The 23,370-nt window shown below is 37.6% G+C and overlaps 1 protein-coding gene across 6 annotated transcripts in view; it reads right to left on the bottom strand.

The window, feature by feature from the left end:
• Positions 1-23,043, bottom strand: part of OPRM1 (opioid receptor mu 1) — an 83,527-nt gene extending 60,484 nt beyond the window's left edge. For 4 of the 6 annotated variants that reach the window (XM_063707971.1, XM_031012192.2, XM_019029779.3 and 1 more), the window contains exon 1: positions 22,449-22,950. In XM_063707971.1, the coding sequence (XP_063564041.1) occupies positions 22,449-22,738 (290 nt within the window). In that variant the 5' untranslated portion in view covers positions 22,739-22,950. Of the gene's footprint in view, positions 1-22,448 lie in introns of all 6 variants that reach the window. The other 2 variants (XM_019029782.3, XM_063707970.1) reach the window with 1 other exon arrangement.
• Positions 23,044-23,370: the final 327 nt, after the last annotated feature.

Genomic DNA, 23,370 nt, shown 5'->3' with positions numbered 1-23,370 from the left:
TAATAGGAAAATTCCAAACATTGATTTATATTTTAGTAAAAAAGCTCTCTAATGCAATACTTTATTACTTTTCAGGATCATCTACTACTTCTGAAATGTTCTCCCTTTTTACTTGTTTTCATATGATTAATTACATTTTTCCTTATGCTATTGGACAGTCATATTTAAAAATCTGAATAACACTGAACTATATAAAAACTAAAATATAAATCACTCTAAACTTAACAAGTACAGGCAAACTCTGGGAACATTTTGTTATATTTAATACTCTAACTTCGTGATCAAAGTTATACATTTCACACTTTTCCTAGCTAAAGACAAAAATGTTATTGAGCTTTATGTATTAAAGCATCTTAAGAATTATGGGCATGTTTTTAATTTTCATAGAACGCATTGTATTTTCATAATTACTTTTGTTCACCATAAAATCTTCTTAGTGTCAACATTGAGTCAACATACATTTCCTTAACACCTTTTTTTTTTTCCAACTATTATTTTTGTTTTAGGGAGTACATGTGCAGGTTTATTACATAGGTAAATTGCATGTCGCTGGAGTTTGGTGTTCAAATGATTTTGTCACTCAGGTAGTGAGCATAGTGCCTGATAAAAGTTTTTTGATCCTTACTCTCCTCCCACCTTCCACCCTCAAGTAAGCCCCGGTGTCTGTTGCTCCCCTCTTTGTCCATGTGTACTCAATGTTTAGCTCTCACTTATAAGTGAGAACACGTGGTATTTGGTTTTCTGTTCCTGCATACATTGCCTCAGGAGAATAGCCTCCAGCTGCATCCATGTTGCTGCAAAGGACATGATTTCATTCTTTTTTATGGCTGCATAGTATTCCATAATAACACCTCTCTTATGTTTATTTTTGCCAAGCGCATGATAGGCACTGGTTCTACAGTGAGACATATCTCTCCTAAGTCTGGTGACAAACCAGAACCAAGTGATTTCTAAATGGTGTGTTAGATGTTACAGCGCAGTGCGCGTAACATGGCAGTGTTGAGAGGAGTACTTAATGCTCATGTAGGTGACAGGAATGTTGCAATTATTCCAAATTTGTTCTACTAGATGGAGAGTGTCTATGAGAGTATTTAATTCACTTACTGGGGACATGTTCCTGGCCCATTTTGCCAAGGATTTTGTCTCTGATGGTAGCAGAAAGCCATTAATTTAGGGTGGGCCCGAAAGTTTTCCAGAAACTAATATAAATCTAGTATCTCCAATTAGCCTGCCATGTATCTAGTTTCCAGAAGTGAATATACACCACTGTTAAATATGTTTAAATTCACAAATTTTACTACCCATTTTACCGAGAGTGAGATATTTGCCAATATTTTATTACCAGTGTATTTCTGCTCCATGAAGTAAGAATTTGTTTTCTTGACATAAACTTTGTACTTTTAAATATTTGTGAAATAATTGGTGCAGAGTAGAGACTAGAAATTTTCTTGTATCACCTAGTATAACCTCCTTGTGGGATACATCTCTAAGATGAATCTGGATTTCTTAATGACACATTGTCTTGTGACTTCTTTCTTCCCATTTTCTAGGGAAGCATTCTACCCCTATCGTTCTCCTGTTATTATGGCTAGTGTCACCTCATCTTTTTCTCCCAGGGAGGCAGAAATCCACTGATTTTTTTGGGGAAAAAAACTCATACAACTAAGAATTCTTCTCTCAGTGTTTGTCAGTTTTCGGACTATCATATTGATACAATAAGCAAAAATCTCATTTACTGGAAGTCTCCTCAGATACCTTATTCTTTTCCAATCTGTTTATAAGACAAAGAATATGGAATGGACTGGAGTAGTCTATGGGAAGAATTTGGCATGGGAGTTGAATGGACTAGGTTTCCATACTTTCCATAAGTGACCCCATTAACCATTTGAGAAGCAAAGAAAGAGTTACAGATAAGAGTCATGAGTAAAATGGGGGAGTTTCCACTACTTTGCTGGGTACTTTTGGTTCTTTTGGTCTATTTATTTAGGCTCGCTGGAGTACCACCGACATGCCTGGTTACTTGCACTTGGCAGTAATTCCAGCTAATCTGCCTTCATTCTGTCCATCTGGTGTTTTGTTCGCTAGGGTAGGGATGCAAGGATATGGAGCAGGATGCCTTTTCTTGAATTTAATTAGTGCTGCTTCAAAAATAAAATCCTTGAGTAAAGTTGTACCTTTTATTCCAGATTGATTCTTCTTAGATTCTTCCAGATTTAATTCCTCTTCTAGATTCAATTTTTCTTGGTTACTATTATCTTATTATAACCCCTCTCCCATTTGGATTCCTTGCGGCATTAAATTGGGAAGAGGAAAAGGCAGACACTTCATGGGCTTAGGTTCTCTTCCCAACTCGAACATAGAAAATAACCTTGGAAAATATCTTTGCATCAAAATAATTAAAAAAGCTCTTTTACAATAATTTTAATCTTGGGAATTTCAAGTTTCTTTGAAACATTAGCTCTCAGTGGAACAATGACTTAAAAGTTACTTTCAAATATTAGAAATGGAACACTGAGACACAAAGGGCTGAAATAAATGTAGCATTAACATAACATTGTAATAAATTCAGTGTAGTGGAACATTTCAGCTACTGTATGTCACATGATTATTTGTTACTTTGTTAGGTTCTGAGATAAAAGAATTAAAACAGGCAAACAAACAACAACAAAAATACCAGACACAGTCTGTCCTCAAGGAGCTTGCATTCCTAAAACTGGAATTTTTTTCAAGTGTAAAAAAGGATCATGAATGTAAGTGGAGATATGCAAATGTCACAGTGCTTGGCTGAATAACACATCCAGGAAGCTTGACTAGATCTCCAGCTTTCAGCACTGAGCCTGGCAGAGTGGCTGTCTCTTGATCAGTTTGCTGATAGGAATTATTAGCACTCACTAGTCACACATTGAGTAATGATGCTGTCGAGGATAGATTATGACAGCATTTTTAGATCACAATTGAGGCTTTGTAAATAGAAGTTCCACTAATAATTGATGGGTTCTATTTTACCAGGTTAAAAGGCTGACTCAATTACAGACCTAGATCCAGTTATCCTAGAGACAAAAGGTCAATTCAAAATGTCACAGACTAATATGAAGGAAAATCTCCAGGGTTTGACTTGCAAGGAGACAGGCGTCTCATTTCCTTCATTCCGATTTCCACAAGGAAGAGCCTGTCAATAAGGAAAATAGGCTGCCAATTAGGGAACAATTCTGGAAAGTAAGATATAAAAGCTACCTTAATATACCAGTCAGCCATCCAAATGAACCCTCAATAACTGGTTTGAAAACCTCTCCTTGATGCAATTGAATAAAACAATTTTTAAGCACTTAGGTTTCAGGGTAATGTAGCTCTCAATTCAAATCTTACTTCCATCATTTACTAGTTGGACAAATTTGGGCTTATCACACAAATTTTCTGAATTCTATTTTTCCCATCTGTAATAGTTGTGAAATATTAATACCTTCCTTAATGGTTGGTATACAGATGAAAATTTTTTTAATGTAGTGTATTTAAGGATTGTTAGTATGGAATCTGAACTGCAGTAACGTTCAGTAAAAGTCAATGATGATGATGATAATGAAGACGGTGATGATGATAATGAAGATGGTGATGATGATAATGCTTTCTATGGGTTTCCAATTTAATGGGTGCTAATTTATTCTCCAAGGCACATTGCTAGGGACCAATATTCTACTATGTTCATGTTTATTTGTCCTTAGAATATGGGCCCAGGTTAAACATTCATATTTACTAAAGTGTTACATTTTGTTTTGAGTGTACTAACATTGCTTCTAGATGTTTCTCATGTGGGCTAAAGATAATTGATGCATTCTGACCTGTGATTGTTCTGAAAACACAACTGTTTTCAAAGGGCTTCTTTGACCAATTATCTCTCCAAAAATGTTTTGGTCAGCTAAATTTTATAACTTCATCTATTTCAACCAGAATGCTGACCCAATATATTCTGCTTTAATATCAACTTAACTTCAAACAAATGTGTGAATAAAAACATGACAGCTATACCAAACATCATTTTTCATCTTTTTACTAGTGTTAGAATTTTTTTGATATAGCAGAAGGCATATATCTTTATATAAAAAATTTTTTAAAGATGCATAAAAGCAAGGGTGTGTAGAAAGCATGTTAATTCCTTCATTCATATGCTGTTATTTTGAGTTTCTAAATTGCTGAGAAAATAATACTCCTGTGGAAATGATCACTGGTGTGCTTTATGTGTTTTAAGTTATGCTTTGTGGCATTGACAAATATACCAAAGTCTTTTGTGGAAATGTGATGTATTTGCTTATATGCAGACAATTTCTTCTTTGTTCAGAATAGTGGCCCTTTTCTAAAAGTTAGTGTCAATTTCTCTTTTGATAGTTACATCTTAAATTCCACAAAACTGATACAAAACTTTTTAAAATGTGGAAGTTTCAGGTTGGACTTCTGGCTTTATTTTTCTCCTGCCTGTCTTCGTGTGACAGGGTATTCATAAGTAGACTGGTCATCGTTCCAATACAGTGAGAGTAACAAATGTCCGAAAGGAATGACTCCTGAGATTTTCTTCCTACAAATTCCACTCATACAGGACTCTGCTCTTCTGTGCCGATATCCTTACTATTTGTAAAATTTTTACAATATCTACTTTGAGAAAAATACTTATAAATTATGGTCAATAGCACTTTTTTTCATTCTTTTATGAAAATGAACCCAGGCCTTTTCTACTCACTACTATCTTGCCTCTGAGACATAAATAATACCTTTAACAAAATTTGAGAAATGGAATAAAGACTTAAATTAAGAAGTTATTGCATTGATGGGCTTGGTGATGGAATAAGATGAGCTATAGTAATTGATTGCAATAAACCTTGAGAACAGTGTTTTTCTGATACTGTGATGGAAAGAACACAAGGTCAGTTATTATAGTCCTATTCTTGGCATTTATTAACTGGTAAAATTGTTTAATTTTCTTATCCACTGGACTGTACCTTTGGGAAAAAGTCAGACTGTGTCTATTTTGCTCACTGATATCTGAAACTCCTAAGAGAGTGCTTTGTACATAGTGCTCAACAAACGTAGTTCATGTTTATTCTTTAAAATTAGTCTATTTCTTTAAAATGAGTCTGTTCAATGTCTTCCCTGTTTAGACTCACAAAAATTTTATGAGACTCAAACTGCTCAATTTAGGGGAAAATGTAAAGTTCTATAAAATTAAAAGGACGAAAGGAATATCTTTAGTCCTTAGATATGTGTTTTATTTATTTTACAAGGAAGTTGAAAAGGCTTCCTTTTGTCATCAGAAGGAAAGACTATTTGAAGGATTTCAATTAATGTTATCTGCTTTTAATAGGACTACCAATTTCAGTGGCCTTGGATCTTTAACATGCTCATATTTAATTTTATTCAGCCCATGTGGTTTTCTTTCCAGAGCTTATGGGGGCTGAGTAAGAATGAAATTATAATGTTGATAATAATTTCCCTTGTTCTTCTTGGCAGGCACAATGAGGCTCTGATGTTCAGGTTATACTGCTGGCAACGTTTTTCAATTAACATTTAATACTCCCCCGGAAAAAGCTCAACCTCTCACTGGCACTGAACCCAGCATTTCAGTGAAAAAATGCTCAGAAACAAAGAGGCCTTCCCTTCCATTGATCTCCTTGTTCCCACAGCTTCTGTACTTGGAAGAGTCTTAGTTTTCAAGGGCACCGTAAGATTCCAGGTTGTCATTCTCTGCTGCATCCTCTGCTTGCTTTATTTATAGAGTTTACTGTCCTGAGTGAGGAAGTTGACAGACATCGCATTGCAAGTCCTGGAAAAATCCATCGTGAAGGTGTTAGAAATAGCCACAGAATCGTCATTAATGTGTCCTTCATGCAGAAAAGAGCTCCATCAGGCCGGGCGCGGTGGCTCACGCCTGTAATCCCAGCACTTTGGGAGGCTGAGGCGGGCGGATTACGAGGTCAAGAGATCAAGACTATCCTGGCCAACGTGGTGAAACCCCATCTCTACTAAAAATACAAAAATTAGCTGGGCATGGTGGTGAGCACCTGTAGTCCCAGCTACTCAGGAGGCTGAGGCAGAAGAATCACTCGAACCTGGGAGGCGGAGGTTGCAGTGAGCCGAGCTGGCGCCTCTGCACTCCAGCCTGGTGACAGAGCAAGACTCCGTCTCAAAACAAAAAGAAAAAAAGAAAAGAAAAGAGCTCCATCATTTGACCAATTTTACTGTGATTAGAGAATCAGACTCAACAGGGGTCAGGATGACTCTTTATAGGGATGAAATTAGAAATCCCTAAATTCTCAAAGCTGGTGTTCAGAGAATGCCATTGTTATAAGTTATTTCTTCTTATTCAAATGAACAGTGCTGCTGGGGACAAAGGAGTTTTGTCACATGCAGTTAGCATTTAGACTTAGATCCTGCTTGAGATTCTTTCACACCAAGATTTAAGTAACAAAAATGCTGTTTTGTTCGAACATCACTGGTTTGCATATTTTTCCCCCACTGACTTTATTAGACAATATAAAAAGACTTATCAGTAGGGAACCAAATGAGTTGCAGTTGCCTGTCCTTAGAATTTTCTTCACATCATCATGTCCCTGACACGATGGTTTTGGAATGACCCAGTGCATGTAGAAGGAGTTGATGGGAATGAAGAGAAGAATGACAAGAAACAGTGATACTCATGCAAAGCCTAGCTTCTTCTCTGCAGAACTTAGGAGTCTAGAAAGATAAACTGTAATTAGAAATATTATAATGGATAATATATCTGACCTAGGGAAAGGCAAAAGCCCTGAGTGAGTGTTGGTAGGTTGCATACTGATGGTGTGAGTGCAGTGGGAGGGAAGAAAATTAGGAGCTAATAAAACTCTCTAGCTTTTATATATATATATTTTTTGTTTATTCATTTATTTTTTCAGATGATGTCTCACTCTGTCACCCAGACTGGAGTGCAGTGGCACCATCTTGGCACACTGCAACCTTCACCTCTCAGGTTCAAGCGATTCTCCTGCCTCAGCCTCCCAAGTAGCTGGGATTACAGGCACAAGCCATGTTGCCCGGATAATTTTTGTAGTTTTAGTAGAGATGAGGTTTCACCATGATGGCCAGGCCGGTCTTGAAGTCCTGACCTCAAGCGATCTGCCCGCCACAGCCTCCCAAAGTGCTGGGATTACAGGCATGAGCCAACGCGCCCAGCCAAGCTTTACAGAGCACTTTAGAGTTTACCACATATTTTCACTTATTTTTATTATCCAAATCTTATCTATTTGGACCTAAAACCCATGTGAGTTTGAATACGGCTATTTTTCCTTTATTAAGGGTTAACTAATGAGACTCAAGTAGGTTAGGTGTCTAGTGTAGTCACTAGTAAGGGGCAGACATGTAAACATGTCTGCTTTTCAAGTTTTTTTAATTTAAATTTTTGTGGGTACCTAGTAGGTGTTAGGTGTGTATATTTATCAAGTATATGAGATGTTTTGATACAGGCATGCAATGCATAGTAATCACATCGCAGAGAATGGGGTATGCATCCTCTCGAGCATTTATCTAAACATGTATTTCATTACATGTTTACTACTCTGTCTACTCCACTATGCCTACTCTGAAGAGAGATGACTGGTCAAATTTAGAGAAATTTTCAAAACATCCTAAGCTTTCGCTTTTCTGCAAGACAATTTAATTTACTACTTGTTCTATAAATAACCCCTTAAAGTTCAGGGAAGTAAAATATAAGGACAGATCCGTTAAATATTTTTCACAAACAGGACTCAGTTTTCTCATCCACAAAATGGATAGGTTGGACCAGACCTGTCCTTCTTGATCTTGGCTGCATGGTAGAGTCACCAGGGGAACTTTTACAATCACTTATGCCCAGGAGCTGCCCCTGGAGATTCTGATTCAATTAACCTTAGGCGGGTTTCCTTTTTTTTTTTTTGAGACGGAGTCTCGCTCTGTCACCAGACTGGAGTGCAGTGGCGCGATTTCAGCTCACTACAAGCTCCGCCTCCTGGGTCCACGCGATCCTCCTTCCTCAGCCTCCCGAGTAGCTGGGACTACAGGTGCACGCCGCCATGCCCGGCTAATTTTTTGTATTTTTAGTAGAGACGGGGTTTCACCGTGTTAGCCAGGATGGTCTCGATCTCCTGACCTCGTGATCCGCCGGCCTCGGCCTCCCAAAGTGCTGAGATTACAGGCGTGAGCCACCGAGACCAGTGGAAGCTTTCCAGGTAATTCTAAGGTACCACCAGGATTCAGAATCACCGGACTAGATGATCTGAAAGTACTCTTCTTCTACATGTCTAAGCATATTGTGGGGATTTATATAATGGCTCTGATGTTCCATGAGTTAATTGGAAGGAGACACAATTATGATTCATTTTATCCTGTCTGGGTTCCTTGCTAGAATTTAGATCCAATTCTCGCTTAAGAGAGTCTGGGAATTATAAAATTTTGCAATGGACTCTATGTCACCCAGTTTAAACTCTCCTTTAACTTAACTCTTCTTGCAAACTTTTTCCTGATGGTCATCTGGCTAATCTAAAGAATTCCTGTACATGGGAGAAAGTTTCCTCTGAGCATGGCAGATCAAAGGGCAGTCATTTAGATATGGATGGATGGGGACAAAATTAAAGATGTAGAGTCAGGCAGGGGGGAGATTTCAGTGAGTCTTAAGGAAATCATTGAACAAAACTGTAGACAAGAAGTCAAGGGATTATAAGCATGCTTAGAATACCTCGGCCTACCCTAGCACAACTTTTTACCCAGCTAGACAGTCTGAGTTCCAAAGAATAAGTAATAGCATTTTCTAAAGCAACTTCTGAGAGCTGCAGAAAACATTTTTTTTTAAATGAGCAATATGTAAGTCAGACAGAAAAGAAAAAAGATCCAAGCAATGAGCTTTTATGTTTGAAATGGCATAGAGTTTGAAGCTGCCACTCACTATCTGGTCACATGCAGTGGGTGCAGGGTGGCAGGTGTGCAGGCATAGGTATCTTGGAAGACAGATTTTATATTTGCCAAGAAGTTAATATGAATTTGCAGATGACAGTTTCCATTTTTCCTGAAAGCTTCCAAAAGATTGAAGACGAAAATACTGTGACAAGCCTAGCAAATTGCACTTATTTAAGATAACCACAAAGCATATCCAATAGAGAGAAATTCTTCAGAAATGCTATTTTCTAAGCACTTACTCCTTAATCACTGGCTAAGGGTGGTAATAAACCTTGCTGATTGTCTGAGTCAAATACAGAGTTGAGGGTTAGATACGGAGGCCTGGGGTGAAATAGAGATAATTTTGTGTGGTGATTATTATAGCACAACTTCAACCTCAGTTCCAGAAGAGCAATATGCTCTGTCATAGCAATCTATGGCAACTGTTCTGGTTTGCGGTAACTTCATATTTGTGTTGCTATTTTCTGATGTTGAAAAATACTGTGAGTTGGTCTAGGGTTTTTGTTAATTTTTAATTTTTGTGGGTATATACATACCCCATAAATATACACACCTACTAAGTACTAGGTTATTTTAACAAAATGTTTTGCCTTCATGTAGTAAACAATATGTAATCAAATTTTCTAAGGAAGATGATGTGTTCCTATTTCATGACCACTGCAAGAATAAAATTTTATTTAAGATGTTCTGTATCAGAGTTTGGCAAATGACAGCCTGTGGGCAAAACCCAGCCTACCACTTCTTTCTGTGGTCTTCCAGCTAGGAACAATTTTACATTTTTAAATGGTTGAAAGAAATCAAAAGAAAAATAATGTTTTGAGGCATGTGAAAATTATATGGAAATTCAAATGTCAGTGTCCATATAAAGTTTTATTGAAATGCAGTCATATCCATTCATCTATGTGTTGTCTATGGCTTGCTCTAGGCTGCAACAGCAGAACTGAGTAGTTGTGACAGAGATTATCTGATTGTAAAAACCAGAAATATTTACTTTCTACCTATTTTATTTTATTTTACTCTAAGTTCCAAGATACATATGCAGAACGTGCAGGTTTGTTACACAGGGATACATGTGCCACGGTGGTTTGCTGCACCTATCAATTGTCATCTAGGTTTTAAGCCCCTCATGCATTAGCTATTTGTCCTAATGCTCCTTGTCCCCTTGCCCCCCAACCCCCGACAGGCCCCAGTGTGTGCTGTTCCTCTCCCTGTGTCCACGTGTTCTCGTTCAACTCCCACTTATGAGTGAGAACATGCAGTGTTTGGTTTTCTGTTCCCTGTGTTAGCTTGCTGAGGATGATGGCTTCCAGCTTCATCCATGTCCCTGCAAAAGACATGATATTATTCTTTTTTATGGCTGCATAGTATTCCATGGGGTATATGTAACGTATTTTCTTTATCCAACCTATCATTGATGGGCATTTGGGTTGGTTCCATGTCTTTGCTATTGTAAACAGTGCTACAATAAACACACGTGTGCATGTGTCTTTATAGTAGAATGATTTATATTCCTTCGGGTATATACCCAGTAATGGAATTGCTGGGTCAAATGATATTTCTTGTTCTAGATCCTTGAGGAATTGCCACATTGTCTTCCACAATGGTTGAACTAATTTGCATTCCCAACAACAGTGTAAAAGTGTTCCTCTTTCTCCATGGCCTCACCAGCATCTATTGTTTCTTGATGTTTTAATAATCGCCATTCTGACTGGCATGAGATGGTTCTCATTGTAGTTTTGATTTGCATTTCTCTAATGATCTGTGATGTTGAGCTTTTTCTCATATGCTTATTGGCTGCATAAATACTTTGTAACTCTTATAGGAAAGACTGAGCAAAGCCATCACTCTTCATGCAATGAATGGGTCTTATGTGCATCTAACTATAGTAAAATGAGATGAGAGTCTTACCTCAGAATCATTTAGATCCAAATTTTACGTTGGCTAGTAAAAGTATTTTGGTATAAAATAGGATTTTATTTTCCAGATGGAATGTCTAGTTTACTTGTGCATTTTCGCCATTCTCAGTTTGGAGGGAGCAGGCGAATTCACAGTCCTAGAGCCATTCAATTTTAGGCAGAGCCCTTTTTAGTTGTTTACCAAAAATTAGAGTAAGGATTTTGTGGCTTAATAAATTTTTCCAAAGTTTGCTAATTGTAAATATCAAGTAATTGTTGTGATTTTATAGCTATAGCATGGTTATTACTTATTAGGTAAAAGTTTCCTTTCCATGTTTTAGAGCTTTACTGAAAAAAACATAAGACTTCAGATAAATGAAATCCTACATTGTAAGGATAATTTTGACGTTCACATACTTATATTACATAATCACAATTTTACTTAAACTTCTATTTTAGAAATATACAGGAGTCAATTTAGTTTTGAAATTTTATTTCAATATGCAAAATAAAACATGCTAATATATACTTTAATCTTAACATTATTTGTTTTTTGTGGCTATGTAGTAGGTGTATATATTTATGGGGTACTTGGAATGTTTTGATACAGGCAGACAATGTGAAATAAACACGTCATGAGGAATGAGTTATCCATCCCCTCAAGCATTTATCCTTTGAGTGACAAACAATCCAGTTACATTCTTTATGTTATTTTAAAATGTGCAACTAGCTTATTATTGATTATAGTAACCCTTTTGTGCTTTCAGATAGTAGGTCTTATTTATTCTTTCTAATATTTTTGTACCTGTTAGCCATCCCCACCTCCTCCCAGCCCCCCATCAGCCCCCACTACCCTTTCCAGCCTCTGGTCACCATCCTTCTACTCTCTAAGTTTATGAATTCAATTGATTTGATTTTTAGATAATACAAATAAGTAAAAACATGCAAAGTTTGTCTTTCTGTGCCTGGCTTATTTCACTTAACAGCATAATCTCTAGTTCCATCCATGTTGTTGCAAATGAGTGGATCTCATTCTTTTTAATGGCTGAATAGTAGTATACCATTGTGTTTATGTACCACATTTTCTTTATCCATTAATCTATTGATGGACACTTAGGTTGCTTCCAAATCTTAGCTATTGTAGACAGTGCTGCTGCAACAAACATAGGAGTGCAGATATCTCTTTGATATACTAACTTCCTTTGTTTTGAGTATATACATAAAACCTACCAAAATTGAACCAGGAAGAAAACCAAAAGCTGAATAGATCAATAACAAGTACTGAGATCTAAGCCATAATAAAAAGTCTTCCAGTAAAGAAAAGCCCAGGACCTGATGGCTACACTGCTGAATTCTACCAAATACTTGAAGAAGAACTAATACCATTCCTACTCAAACTATTCTAAGAAATAGAGGAGGAAGGAATACATCCAAACTCATTCTATGAGGCCAGTATTACCCTGATGCCAAAACCAAAGACATATCAAAAAAAGAAAAATACAGGCCAATATCTCTGATGAATATTAATGCAAAAATCTTCAACATAATACTAGCAAACAGAATTCAATAACACATTAGAAAAATCACTCCTTGTAACCCAGTGGGATTTATCCTTGGGATGCAAGGATGGTTCAACATATGCAAATCAATCAATGCGCTGTATATATTTTAAATTTGTGTGATGTGGTTGGGTATCTGGTGACTCATGAGTGACTTATATGGGAATCCATTTTGTTTTCAAATGATTCTACCTGATTATAATAAAACATACAACTTGTCATCATGTCATGAATTTGCTACCATATTTAATTTGGAACATAGCTTCCTGATTTTCTTCTTTACTAGTGTTTCAAAAATATTTCCTTGAGGAACATTTTATATACATTTGATTCTCATTATTTGAGGATTCTGTATTTGAAAATTGGCCTCTTCACTAAAATCTATTAATATTTACCCGCAAAATAATACTTGGCTTTTGCAGTCATTTGAGGACCTGTGTGGACATGTATAGAGCAGCAAAAAATTTGAGTTGCTCTCTGTGCAGGTTCCCAGGTAAGGTCAAACAAGGCAATGCTCTGCTGTCTTCTTTCAGCTTGTACTATAAACACGTGTCCTTTTCACAATCTATTTATTGCCACATTTTCCACATTTCTGTTTTTTGTTGTTGTTGTTGTTGTTAGTGGTGACTTCACTGTTTAAAATGGTCTCAAACATAGTGTGGAAGTTCTGCTTACTGTCCCTAAGCCAAGAAGACTGTGATGTAGCTTATGAGGAAAGTACTTGTGTTACAGAAGCTTTGTTCAGGCATGATTTATAGTGCTGTTAACCATGAGTTCAACGTTAGTGAATCAGCTATATATTAAATAAAGCGTCTTTAAACAGAAACACACATAAAACAAGGTTACGAATGCATTAGCTGATGAAAATTTTATAATCAGAGGCTCACAGGAACCTGCCCTATATATCCCCTAGAAGCAAAGCTTCAGTATTCACGAATTCTGTAGTCATAATGACTTTATGGACCATAACTATCATGAATAATGGGAATTGACTATATTAACTTTTTATGTTTTTACTTCTTCAGATTTTACTTTCTGAATTTTTATTATAAGAGTAACCATATATTCCCTTTTTAAAGTTTGTAAACTCAGGAATATATGCATATATAGACATGTATGTGTTTGTATTTGAATTTATGATTTGCTAATATGTATCTATGGTACAGATCACTTTTCATGATTCAAGTGATAAAAGCTAAATATGCATGAACAAAGTGAATTGAGAAAATTATTTAAATTAGATTTTATACTTGAATAATTTGAGGTACATCTGAATTGCTAATAGCTTAGAATTGTACAGTATTTTGAAGATGTTCAGTTCTGTTGGTCAACTTTGAATGTTGGATTTCTCACCTAAACACAAAGAGATAGATATAGTTCAAGTCTTTAAGTTTTATCAGGTGACATTTTATAAGGCCATGAGAAAATGCATAATTTTTTTTAACAATGGTAGCATGTATTTTGGGTTATATTGCAGGGAAATTGGTTGTAGGAGTACTTTGGAGAGGCTGTAAGAAAGGATGGATTTAAGTTGATACTTGAACAACAAGAAACATTTTGATAGGAAAAGAATGACAGATACGTTACAGGAAAACAGAGAGAAAGAAAAATAAAGGAAACAGTATAGAAGAGATAAATATGAAGCATATTGGAAGATAGTGAAGGAATCAGGTTGGCCTAATTTACTTAAACGTTAATTTAAATCACACTAATGGTTTTCAGTGAATATGAGTGGTTAATATTTGAATCACTTAGGACACCTACTGTAAACTGAATGTGTTCCCCTCAAATTCACATGTTGAAAACCTATTCCCCAGTGTGATGGTATTTGGAGGTGGGGCCTTTGGGAGGTGATTGGGTCATGAGAGCAGAGCCATTATGAACACTATTAATGCCCTTATGAAAGAGGCCCTAGAGAGCTTCCTTCCCTCTTTGCCTTGTGGAGAAATGGGGAGAAGTTAGTTGTCTCTGCAAGAAGGTCCTCAGCAAATGCAGAATCTGCTGGTGCTTTCGTCATGAACTTCTCAAGCCTCCAGCACTGTAAGAGTAAATTTCTGTAGTTTGTAAGCCACCCAGGCTATGGTGCTTTGTTATAGCAGCCTGAACACACGAAGACACCTACTTACATACAGTGCATAAGCTAACATATTATTTAAAACAAACAAAAAACAAACAAACAAAAATTGTACTTAACAACATTTTTGCCTGGACAGACGCATATCCAGAACAGAACGATCTCTCTCTTGTTCAAACCCATCACACACTTCATCTTATGGGAAAGCCCTATCCATTGGTTTACGAAAGTTCACTTGATTAGATTTGGTGGAACCTCTTCGCATCAGATTTGGAATACAACATCCAGGATAGGACTAATATCTAAAGGTAAATATTAAAACCATCTCCTAAAAATTAAACAGAGAATGAGAGACAGAGAGAGAGAGAGAGAGAGAGAGAGAGAGAATTTTGCCCACGCTCCACCTTTGCCAATCACGCTTTTAGGTTATGCGTTCCTAACCCTTGAAGAGGCAGCACATACTCTGACTCACTGTTTTTCATTCCTTGTCTTTCCCCATCTTGCACCCAGGCCCTTAGGTACACAAAACAGCAGGACCTTTTGCTTGGGGCTCCCTGTGCAGTAAGAAGATGACTTTCCCCTCTCCTTCCTGCATTTCTGCTCAAACATGTGATGTTCACCTGGTGGCTTCTGTGGGGTGGGGGTGGGGGGAATGAAACATGATGGGGTTGCACCTTTTCCCACTTAACCACTTGCCTGTACTCTCGAAGCATATGAATAAAGGCTTGACTGTAACTTTCTGTTTCCCTTATTGTCCTAATCATAAACACCACACCTGGCAGTTCAGAGCACGCTCACTCTTTCTCCCTTTGACAGAACCTATTTGAGCTTATATAGAATCCAAAGGGCTGTGATGGAATGGCAACCACGATTGTTTAGTTTTGTGGATGATTCCTCTTTTCCTCCAGATTGTATTGCTGGGAAAAACATGCTCTTAATAGTCATTGAAGTTGCCATAGGACATTTTAGTACTAGGAAGCGTTTAAGATTTTTTTAGTCCAATTCGCACCTTTTTACAGATAAGGAGAGTGAGGCGCAGAGTGCCTTGAAGTCGAGCCACAACTGACACTTGGGGCCCTGAGCCAGGGCAAGGTTTCTCTTCCTTGCTGTTCTTCCTTTCTAAATTTGTATCTGAGAAATTGATGGGGAAAGAAAAAAAGTTACCTGAGGCAAGAAAGGATGGGTAAAGAAAGGAGTTGCTTGGTAAGCTCAGTATATGATGCTTGTTGTATATGACGTTTCCTGCATTTGATGCTTTAGCTCACTTTTGAAGACTGAAATTTTCTTGAGCTCAATTAATCACAAGATACTCTTAACGTTACTATATAACATGAAATTAATGGAAAAGGGAGTGGCAGGATTTTTTGTTTGTTTGTTTTCTTATACCCTCAGATAATTTGCCAGAAGGCACAGGAGGCTTTATTTCCTTTACATGGCACACACAATTCTGCTCCTATCACCCTGAGCTCAGGAAGAAGTAAACTGAACACTGGACATGACTGGTGCGCACTCTCTCTCCATTCAGCCAAACCTACCCAAAAAAGCCTTTCCTAAATCCCAAGGCAGGAACAAAAATGGGAGGAAAAGCTTAGCTTCTGAACTCTCTTGGTAGTTCTAACTGGTGCTGCCTATCAGAATTTTTCTTACGAGTTTTTGATAGTTAAGAGAAAACCTTTATTGATAGGTCTGTAAGAGCTCTATTTATTAACCAGATTTTACTGTGCTAACATATAGTCACCAATTATAAAATAACAGGAAGGATATTCAGCAGAGTGTGAGATACGACCTTGTGTGAAGGTGAACCATTTTGAAAAGTGGTTGCTTGGCAAGGAGTGGGAAACTAGAAGAGTAAACCAGGGAAGAGGAAAATGAGGCATGTTCTTGAGACGGTCAGAATGTGGGTGGGGCCTTCTGATGTGCCTTGTAGTTGGCACCTCAGAATTGTACACCTCAGGAGAGAGGGGAGCAAGGGCAGCATTTTTCCACAGGCTTCCATTTCCTGGTCAAGGGAACTTTCCTGAACTTCCAAATAGTGCCTTTGTGAGTGCCAGGCTGATTCCTATGGAGGGCAATTACTCCAATAGAGAAGCCCTAGGGCAGAAAGTAAGTGATTTAGATGCAGCCAAGGTGAAGTGTTACTCAGTTATGTCTGGGCAAAACTGACTGCCATATCAACGGCTGAGGTAGAAGGCGAGGTGAAGGACATGAGGTGGGCACGAGAAGGATATGAAACAACGTGAAAGCCATTGCTTTCAAATTTTGCCTGGTGGAGCCCTAGAAATTCTATGGTGGTCCCTTGGGGACAGCACTGGTGGGTGGTATGGGGGTGCAAGGTGAGCAGTGCTCTTGGTCTCAACATGTGGTTACATCTGGACAGTTGTTCTGTGATCTGTTTTATATATTGGGTCCCAAGTTCTTGAAATAAGTGTCTACATCTAAAAACAAGTTTGAAGACTGCTGTCACAGATAATTATTTCAGTCAGATAAACATTAAACTTAGTGAGGACTAAAGACTTGGAATTCTTGTATTTTAAAATGACATGCATCATTTAGTCTTGGTATTTACCCCAGTACTTTTTTTTTTAATTTAATTTTTTTGTTTGAGTCGGAGTCCCACTGTGTCACACAGGCTGGAGTGCAGTGGTGCGATCTTGGCTCACTGCAGCCTTTGCCTCTGGGTACAAGAAATTCTTGTGCCTCAGCCTCCCCAGTAGTTGGGATTACAAGCATGCGCCACCCAGTCTGGCTAATTTTTTTATTTTTAGAAGACACAGCATTTCACCATGTTGCCCAGACTGGTCTCAAACTCCTGACCTCAGGTGATCCACCTGCCTCAGCCTCCCAAAGCACTGGCATTGTAAGTAAGAGCTACAGTGCCTGACCACCACTAGTACATTTTTAAATCTCATATAGTTGTATGTTATTTCTCAAAATGAGCTTATTTTTTCTTGCATCCGACCTTAAAATATCTGTTTCAACTACTGCCTTAAACGGAATCCTAGGAGAAATAATATTTTCAACTTTTATATGTAAGAGATCCTATTAGATGTTCAAAATCTCAAAGTAAATATTGTCAGCATTTATTATTTGAATACATACAGACACCAATTAATTATTTGTATTTTCTTCTTAGCAGTAGAGAAATTGTGCTTTATTTAAATTCATTAACCGATTTATTTTTTTGCAGCAGTAGCTGAGGTTTTTTTCTGAGTATTATACCTAAATATTAATTAAAACAATTAGCTTAGAAAAATGCTTGCAAATAAATTTTTAGAAACAATTTTTAACACATTTAAAAACAATTAGATCAGTTAAAAGTACTCAGAAGAGTTAATGGCCCGAACGTTTGTTAGTTTTCTTTTATGTTTGTTGGTTTTATTTGACATCTGTTTTCTAGCATTGGCCTACTGGAACTATAACAACTTGGAGTAATTAGGGAAATTATGTTTAAGCTTAAACATATGATATGGTACCAATTATAAAAAGTTATGAGAACATACAAAAACATTTACTATGTATGTGTGTTTCCATATGTTTACTATATATATATGTGTTTCCATATGTAGTAAATGTTTAAAAACATGCATGTGAATAACTCACCACTAAATTTATAATAGTGGTAGTCTCAGTGAAAGGAGGGTATTGGGAGCAGAGAAGAGACTTCAACTGTTTCAGTCTGTCTATCTCTCTCTCTCTCTCTCTCTATCCATCCATCCTTTAAGAGAAGAATTGTTCTGTAATTATATACTTTTTATCTTTGGAGATGTTTCATAAAATATCAGATAGGTCATTCTTTCAAGAAAGAAAAGAGAGAGAGAAGAATATAGGAAACTCGTTGATTGGTAATGTCATGCAAATGACAAAGACACAGCTTACAACCAAGGAAAGGAAAAGCAATTTACTGTATTTAGGAGACACAGAAGAAGAGTTGTTCTCCTCTGAATTAGTTTCTATATGGAAAATAACACTTAAAGTTCAAATTGTAATAGGTACCAGGAGCTCTCCCTTACTAAGTGAAAGGCATGCAATTAAGTTAGTATTTTTTAATGTAAGCCATTAAATTGAGAACTGAATTTTATTTAGTGTTTTTCACTTTAAATCCATCCTCTAATTAGGATATTTTGTGGGTTTTAAAAAAGTGAATTTTATTAATATTTGAGCTTTCTAAACTATTATCTTTTTATTTTATGAAAATTACTAATGATCATATTTAGTGACATATGCATTCAAATTGATTCAAATATGTATGTGTGTGTGTGAATTTATATATATATACACACACATATATATCCTTATATTAGATAAAACATTATTGTTCACTAATTTGTAGCTACCTGAATCTAGATTAAGTTTAAAAGCTTATACTTCTGTTTCAATCAAGTATAACTGATCATTTTTAAATTTAAACCTGAATCAAATATTTAGTATATAGAACAAGTATAAGCTCACAGGACTTTTTCTAAAATCAGAAATACTTGTTAGGAAGGAGAAATGACAATAACATCTTGCACGTATTTAAATGCTCTTCTCTGATAATTAGTTATATTGAGAATTTATATAACCACATTAAGAAATAATCTTAAAAATGAAGGTACTATTCCTTGGCACTCTTCATTGGAAATCTACTGGAAGGATGGTTTACGCAGCCCACAGAAATCTCAAAGTTTCTAGCCCTCCACTTTTCAACAGTGTCTGTACATACCATGTTCATAGCTACATGAACAAACCTTGGAAAAAGAATTTCCCAACATAAACACATCTGGGATTATATTAGTTTTTGCAGTTATGGGTAATTCTATAATCTGGTTCAGTTATTAAATATTTTCCCAAAAGTGAAATATCTCTGGTGGCTGTTACTTTTTGTTTTGATTTTTTTCTTTACAGTTCTTGACAATGAAATACTATCATCCCATTTTAAGTGATTGCTACTTGTTGTAGTATTTTCATCACATTTTCTAAAATCTTTGTGATAATTTTCATAAGGTTATTCTCCAAGCATTATTTTTCTTTAAAACCAAAAAAGCTTTCAGGTGATGGTTAGTGATAACATTTTTATCACTTAACATCTGGACTTAAAATCTTTAGAACATATTACAGTTTCTCCTTTCCTCCCTTGTATTCCTTAGAGCAGCCCTGTTTAAGAATCTCATTTAAGTTATACTACTTAATAATGTTGTTGATGAGGGGATGATGACGATGGTGTTACAAACAGAACCAAAGAGTTAATCACAGCGTCCATGTTAGCAGTTATTTTTGTTGTTGTTGTTGCCATAGTCATCTGAGCCTCATGATTCACTCAATGTACTAAAACATTTTAATAAATATTACCTTAATATAATCAGAAAACTGCAACTACTTGATCATTCAATAGCATTTGTTGAATTTTAAATAGGGAAGGAAGTGAACATATCTCCTCAATACTTAATAGATGCAACATTATATCCAGCATTTTAGCAAGGACAATACATCCCTGAACTGATCATTTTGTAGTTTAAACACCGCAGCCTGGAGACAGTCAGTTAAATGTTCTCAGCTAAATAGACATACTTGCTTCAATCCCCAGATGCTTTCCCTGTCGCTTCATCTGTCACTAACTCGCCCATTTTTCTGTTTCACAGTCACATTCCAAGAGGGTTACCTAACCCTGCGATTAAAACCCAGCCTGCCACAGGTGGGTGTTTGGGACGACCTTTCAAATAGTACTGCATTTTGTAAGAACTTTCAGTACCGAGAATAAAGCATAATAACATGTTCTCAGTAAGATGCACCGTCACCATGTTTCTCCAAGTCAACAAGAGGCCAGAGGTAATGCCTTTAAAACTAACTCACCCAACCAGCAACCTCTTCTACACTGGAATAAGACCAATCTGCTCATTTCACAGCCAGTTGCCACTCTATTGGCTCTCTCTGTATTGCAAAGCATAAACTAAAGGGTAGAAAAATGAGGAAGGAAAATATCAAGAAGCAATAAAAGGGAATAAAATATTATGTTTCAGATGGCAGGATTCCTAGATGCTTTGGTAATTTTTGTTTCATGCTTTTTTCCTTCAGGATTTCACATAGAATTTGGGGATAATTTGTTATTCCAAAGTTATTATTGCTATATCAACCCACTCTGTCAACCTAATAGTCGAATTAACTCAAATCATGATTTGCCAGCACAATAAAAAAAAATTATGTTAGCTAGGAGAGATTTAGTGGCACTGAATTAATGAACTATCTGTTCTTAGAGAAAATAATTTACATTTTCTGTGCCTCAGTTTATTTACTTAGCATAGATAATCTCTAGAGTCCCTTCTAGTTTGATTAGTTTACGATTCTATGAATTTCTTTTAGAAAAAATGAGAAACATATTTTCCCTTCGCAAAACAGGCCTTTAATTATAACTTTTATTGTCATAACTGCAAAATTAAACTGGTTTTTAATCTTCAATGTGAATCATTGTATTGAATTACTTAAAGTAAATGTTTTTAAAAATAAATACTTCCATCGATCTTCCTGCATTTTTCCTTCTGTTGTTAGCCTTCCTCTCAATAGATGGTGCTCTTTTCTTACAGACAATACTTATCTTATTCCTCATCAAAAGATCAGGGAAATTAGCTTTACTCTTTAAAAATCATTAATTAAAGAAATCAGACAGATGAGTAGAAAGAATTGCTTATAAGCAATTTGCAGCACCTGGGTAATGAAAGCATACTGGAGAGAGCAATTGTTAAATGATTTAAGAGCTCCGCTGAAACCTGCAATACTTGCTGAATAGGTGAAACAAATATTGTAACTAAATATGAAAATGCCATGTTCCCTATATACACATACCCCTGGTTAAAAAAAAACACCCTCGAATTAGGAACTATTTTAAAGTGTTAAAATATTTATCTTCTTTAACAAAAACAGATATATGGCATTTCACATTCACATGTAGTATTTGAATATACACATCAACACCAACACAATCAATATCAATCTCAGTCAATACTGAGAGCTTCCACACTCTGCCAAATATACCGGGAACATCTGGGTAAACAGAAAGTGGACTACAACTCTTTTGAATTAATTTTACTTGATAAGAACACTTTGTCTAGAGCACCCATCACAACTTCCTGTATAAGAGTTTCTGCAGTTTCTAATGTGGAATTATGATGCTTTTGGTCACTCCTAATTAGCTCCAACTTGTGAAAGCATTGAAATACAGCCATGTCCTGCGGTTCTCCTGAACCAACCTACCCATTCCAGATGCAGTCTGTGACTTAGGCAATCTGAAGCTACTAATGGCAAACTGGTCTAGGCAACACATTTGTCATGTTTGTTATAACAGAGGAAAACTACCATGGAGAGATGCTAGGAAAACTTCCTCTACCTAGTGTTGCCTCAGGATGAAAGGAAGAGCTGGGTAAGGGCTGCTATGGCAGGGGAGAAGAAAGGGTGGGGTTGTGGTACAGGGAAGTACTAAACCAGCAGGAGTAGGAAAGTTGCCAAGGTCCATCTCAAAACAATTGAGAAGACTTGAGAATGCTCCCCCCGCCACACACACACACACCGGCCCCAGCCAAATTTGGGAAAGCTAACTAGAATTTCTCTCCCATTATTCACAACTTACTCTTTCCATAGCTCCTGCAGAGGGACTGAGTGTAGGACTCTGCCAACAGCCCTCTTTGCTCAGTATAAGGAAGCGCTCCAAGTCTATGCTATAGCTTCCCCCCGCCCCCCACCCCTAGACATTTGTAGCTTTTACCAAAGCAACTTCTCTGCTCCTGAAATTTTGAATTCTTTCTTTATCAGTTGAGGAAAAAATAGAAAAGTAGGTTTTCTCATAGAAATAACAATCACTGTCCGTGGTCGCCTCCAGAGTCTCCCCAGTTTACCTCCCCTCTTTCATCCTCCCGCCCAACATTGAGCCTTGGGAGTTAGGTGTCTCTTTGTACCCCCTTAAGCCGCTGAATCCTCCGCTCGGAGCCCTGGCGCTTTCCTTACCTGACAATCACATACATGACCAGGAAGTTTCCGAAGAGCCCCACCACGCACACGATGGAGTAGAGGGCCATGATCGTGATGGCCGTGATCATGGAGGGACTGCCGGTCGGAGGGCACAGGCTGTCTCTCCCGCCCAGGTCGGTGCGGTTCGGACCGCATGGGTCGGACAGGTTGCCATCTAAGTGGGACAAGTTGACCCAGGAACCGGGGCTGGGTGCTGGGGAGCAACTTGAGTACGCCCAGGCATCAGTGCAATTGCTGGCGTTCGTGGGGACAGCGCTGCTGTCCATGGTACTGACGGCCGGGCGGGCACCGCTGTGCGAGGTAGCCAGGAGCACCGAGACTTTTCGGGTTCCAAGCGCCTCAGCCGCTTCCTTTCGCCGCTGCCACAGCTCCTGCTATTTCTTACAGAAACCAGTCCTGGCTGAGACAGAGAGGAGCGTCAGGCGGAGGGGACCGAGCTGAGCATCTGACATTCTCCTCTGCGTGTAGCCCCCTCCCACCTTAGTAGTTCACAGAGGCTCATCACCTGCCCCGCACCGCTGCAGGAGGGGAGGGTGGGCCATGCGGGATTCGGAGGCTGGAAGGGAGGGAGGAGGGAAAAGGGGTGGATTTTGCGCAAAGCGATCCAAGGAGTAGGTCTCTTCACTGGGCACTCTTCTGTGCAAACACATCTAAAGGAGGGAGATGGAGAGAAGGGTTGGGGAGAGAGATAGTTAGTCTTTGGTAGCAGTGAAAAATAAGAAAGGGGGCTGACATCACTCAATTTTCCAGCGCCTTTTTCTCCTTAAAATCTGGCAGGGAATACATTGGCTTGATGAAACCCTAACAGCCCTAAAACCCCAATGCTCTTCCATCCCTACTGTCAATTTTGATTATTTAGGAATGGGGGACACACAATTTTCTTTTGCAGTCCTTGTTG

This window comes from Gorilla gorilla, chromosome 5, assembly GCF_029281585.2.
Source record: "Gorilla gorilla gorilla isolate KB3781 chromosome 5, NHGRI_mGorGor1-v2.1_pri, whole genome shotgun sequence".
In the NCBI taxonomy this organism is placed as follows: Eukaryota; Metazoa; Chordata; class Mammalia; order Primates; family Hominidae; genus Gorilla; species Gorilla gorilla.
Note: the sequence above shows the minus strand (reverse complement) of the source record. Positions and strands in the feature narration are given on the sequence as shown.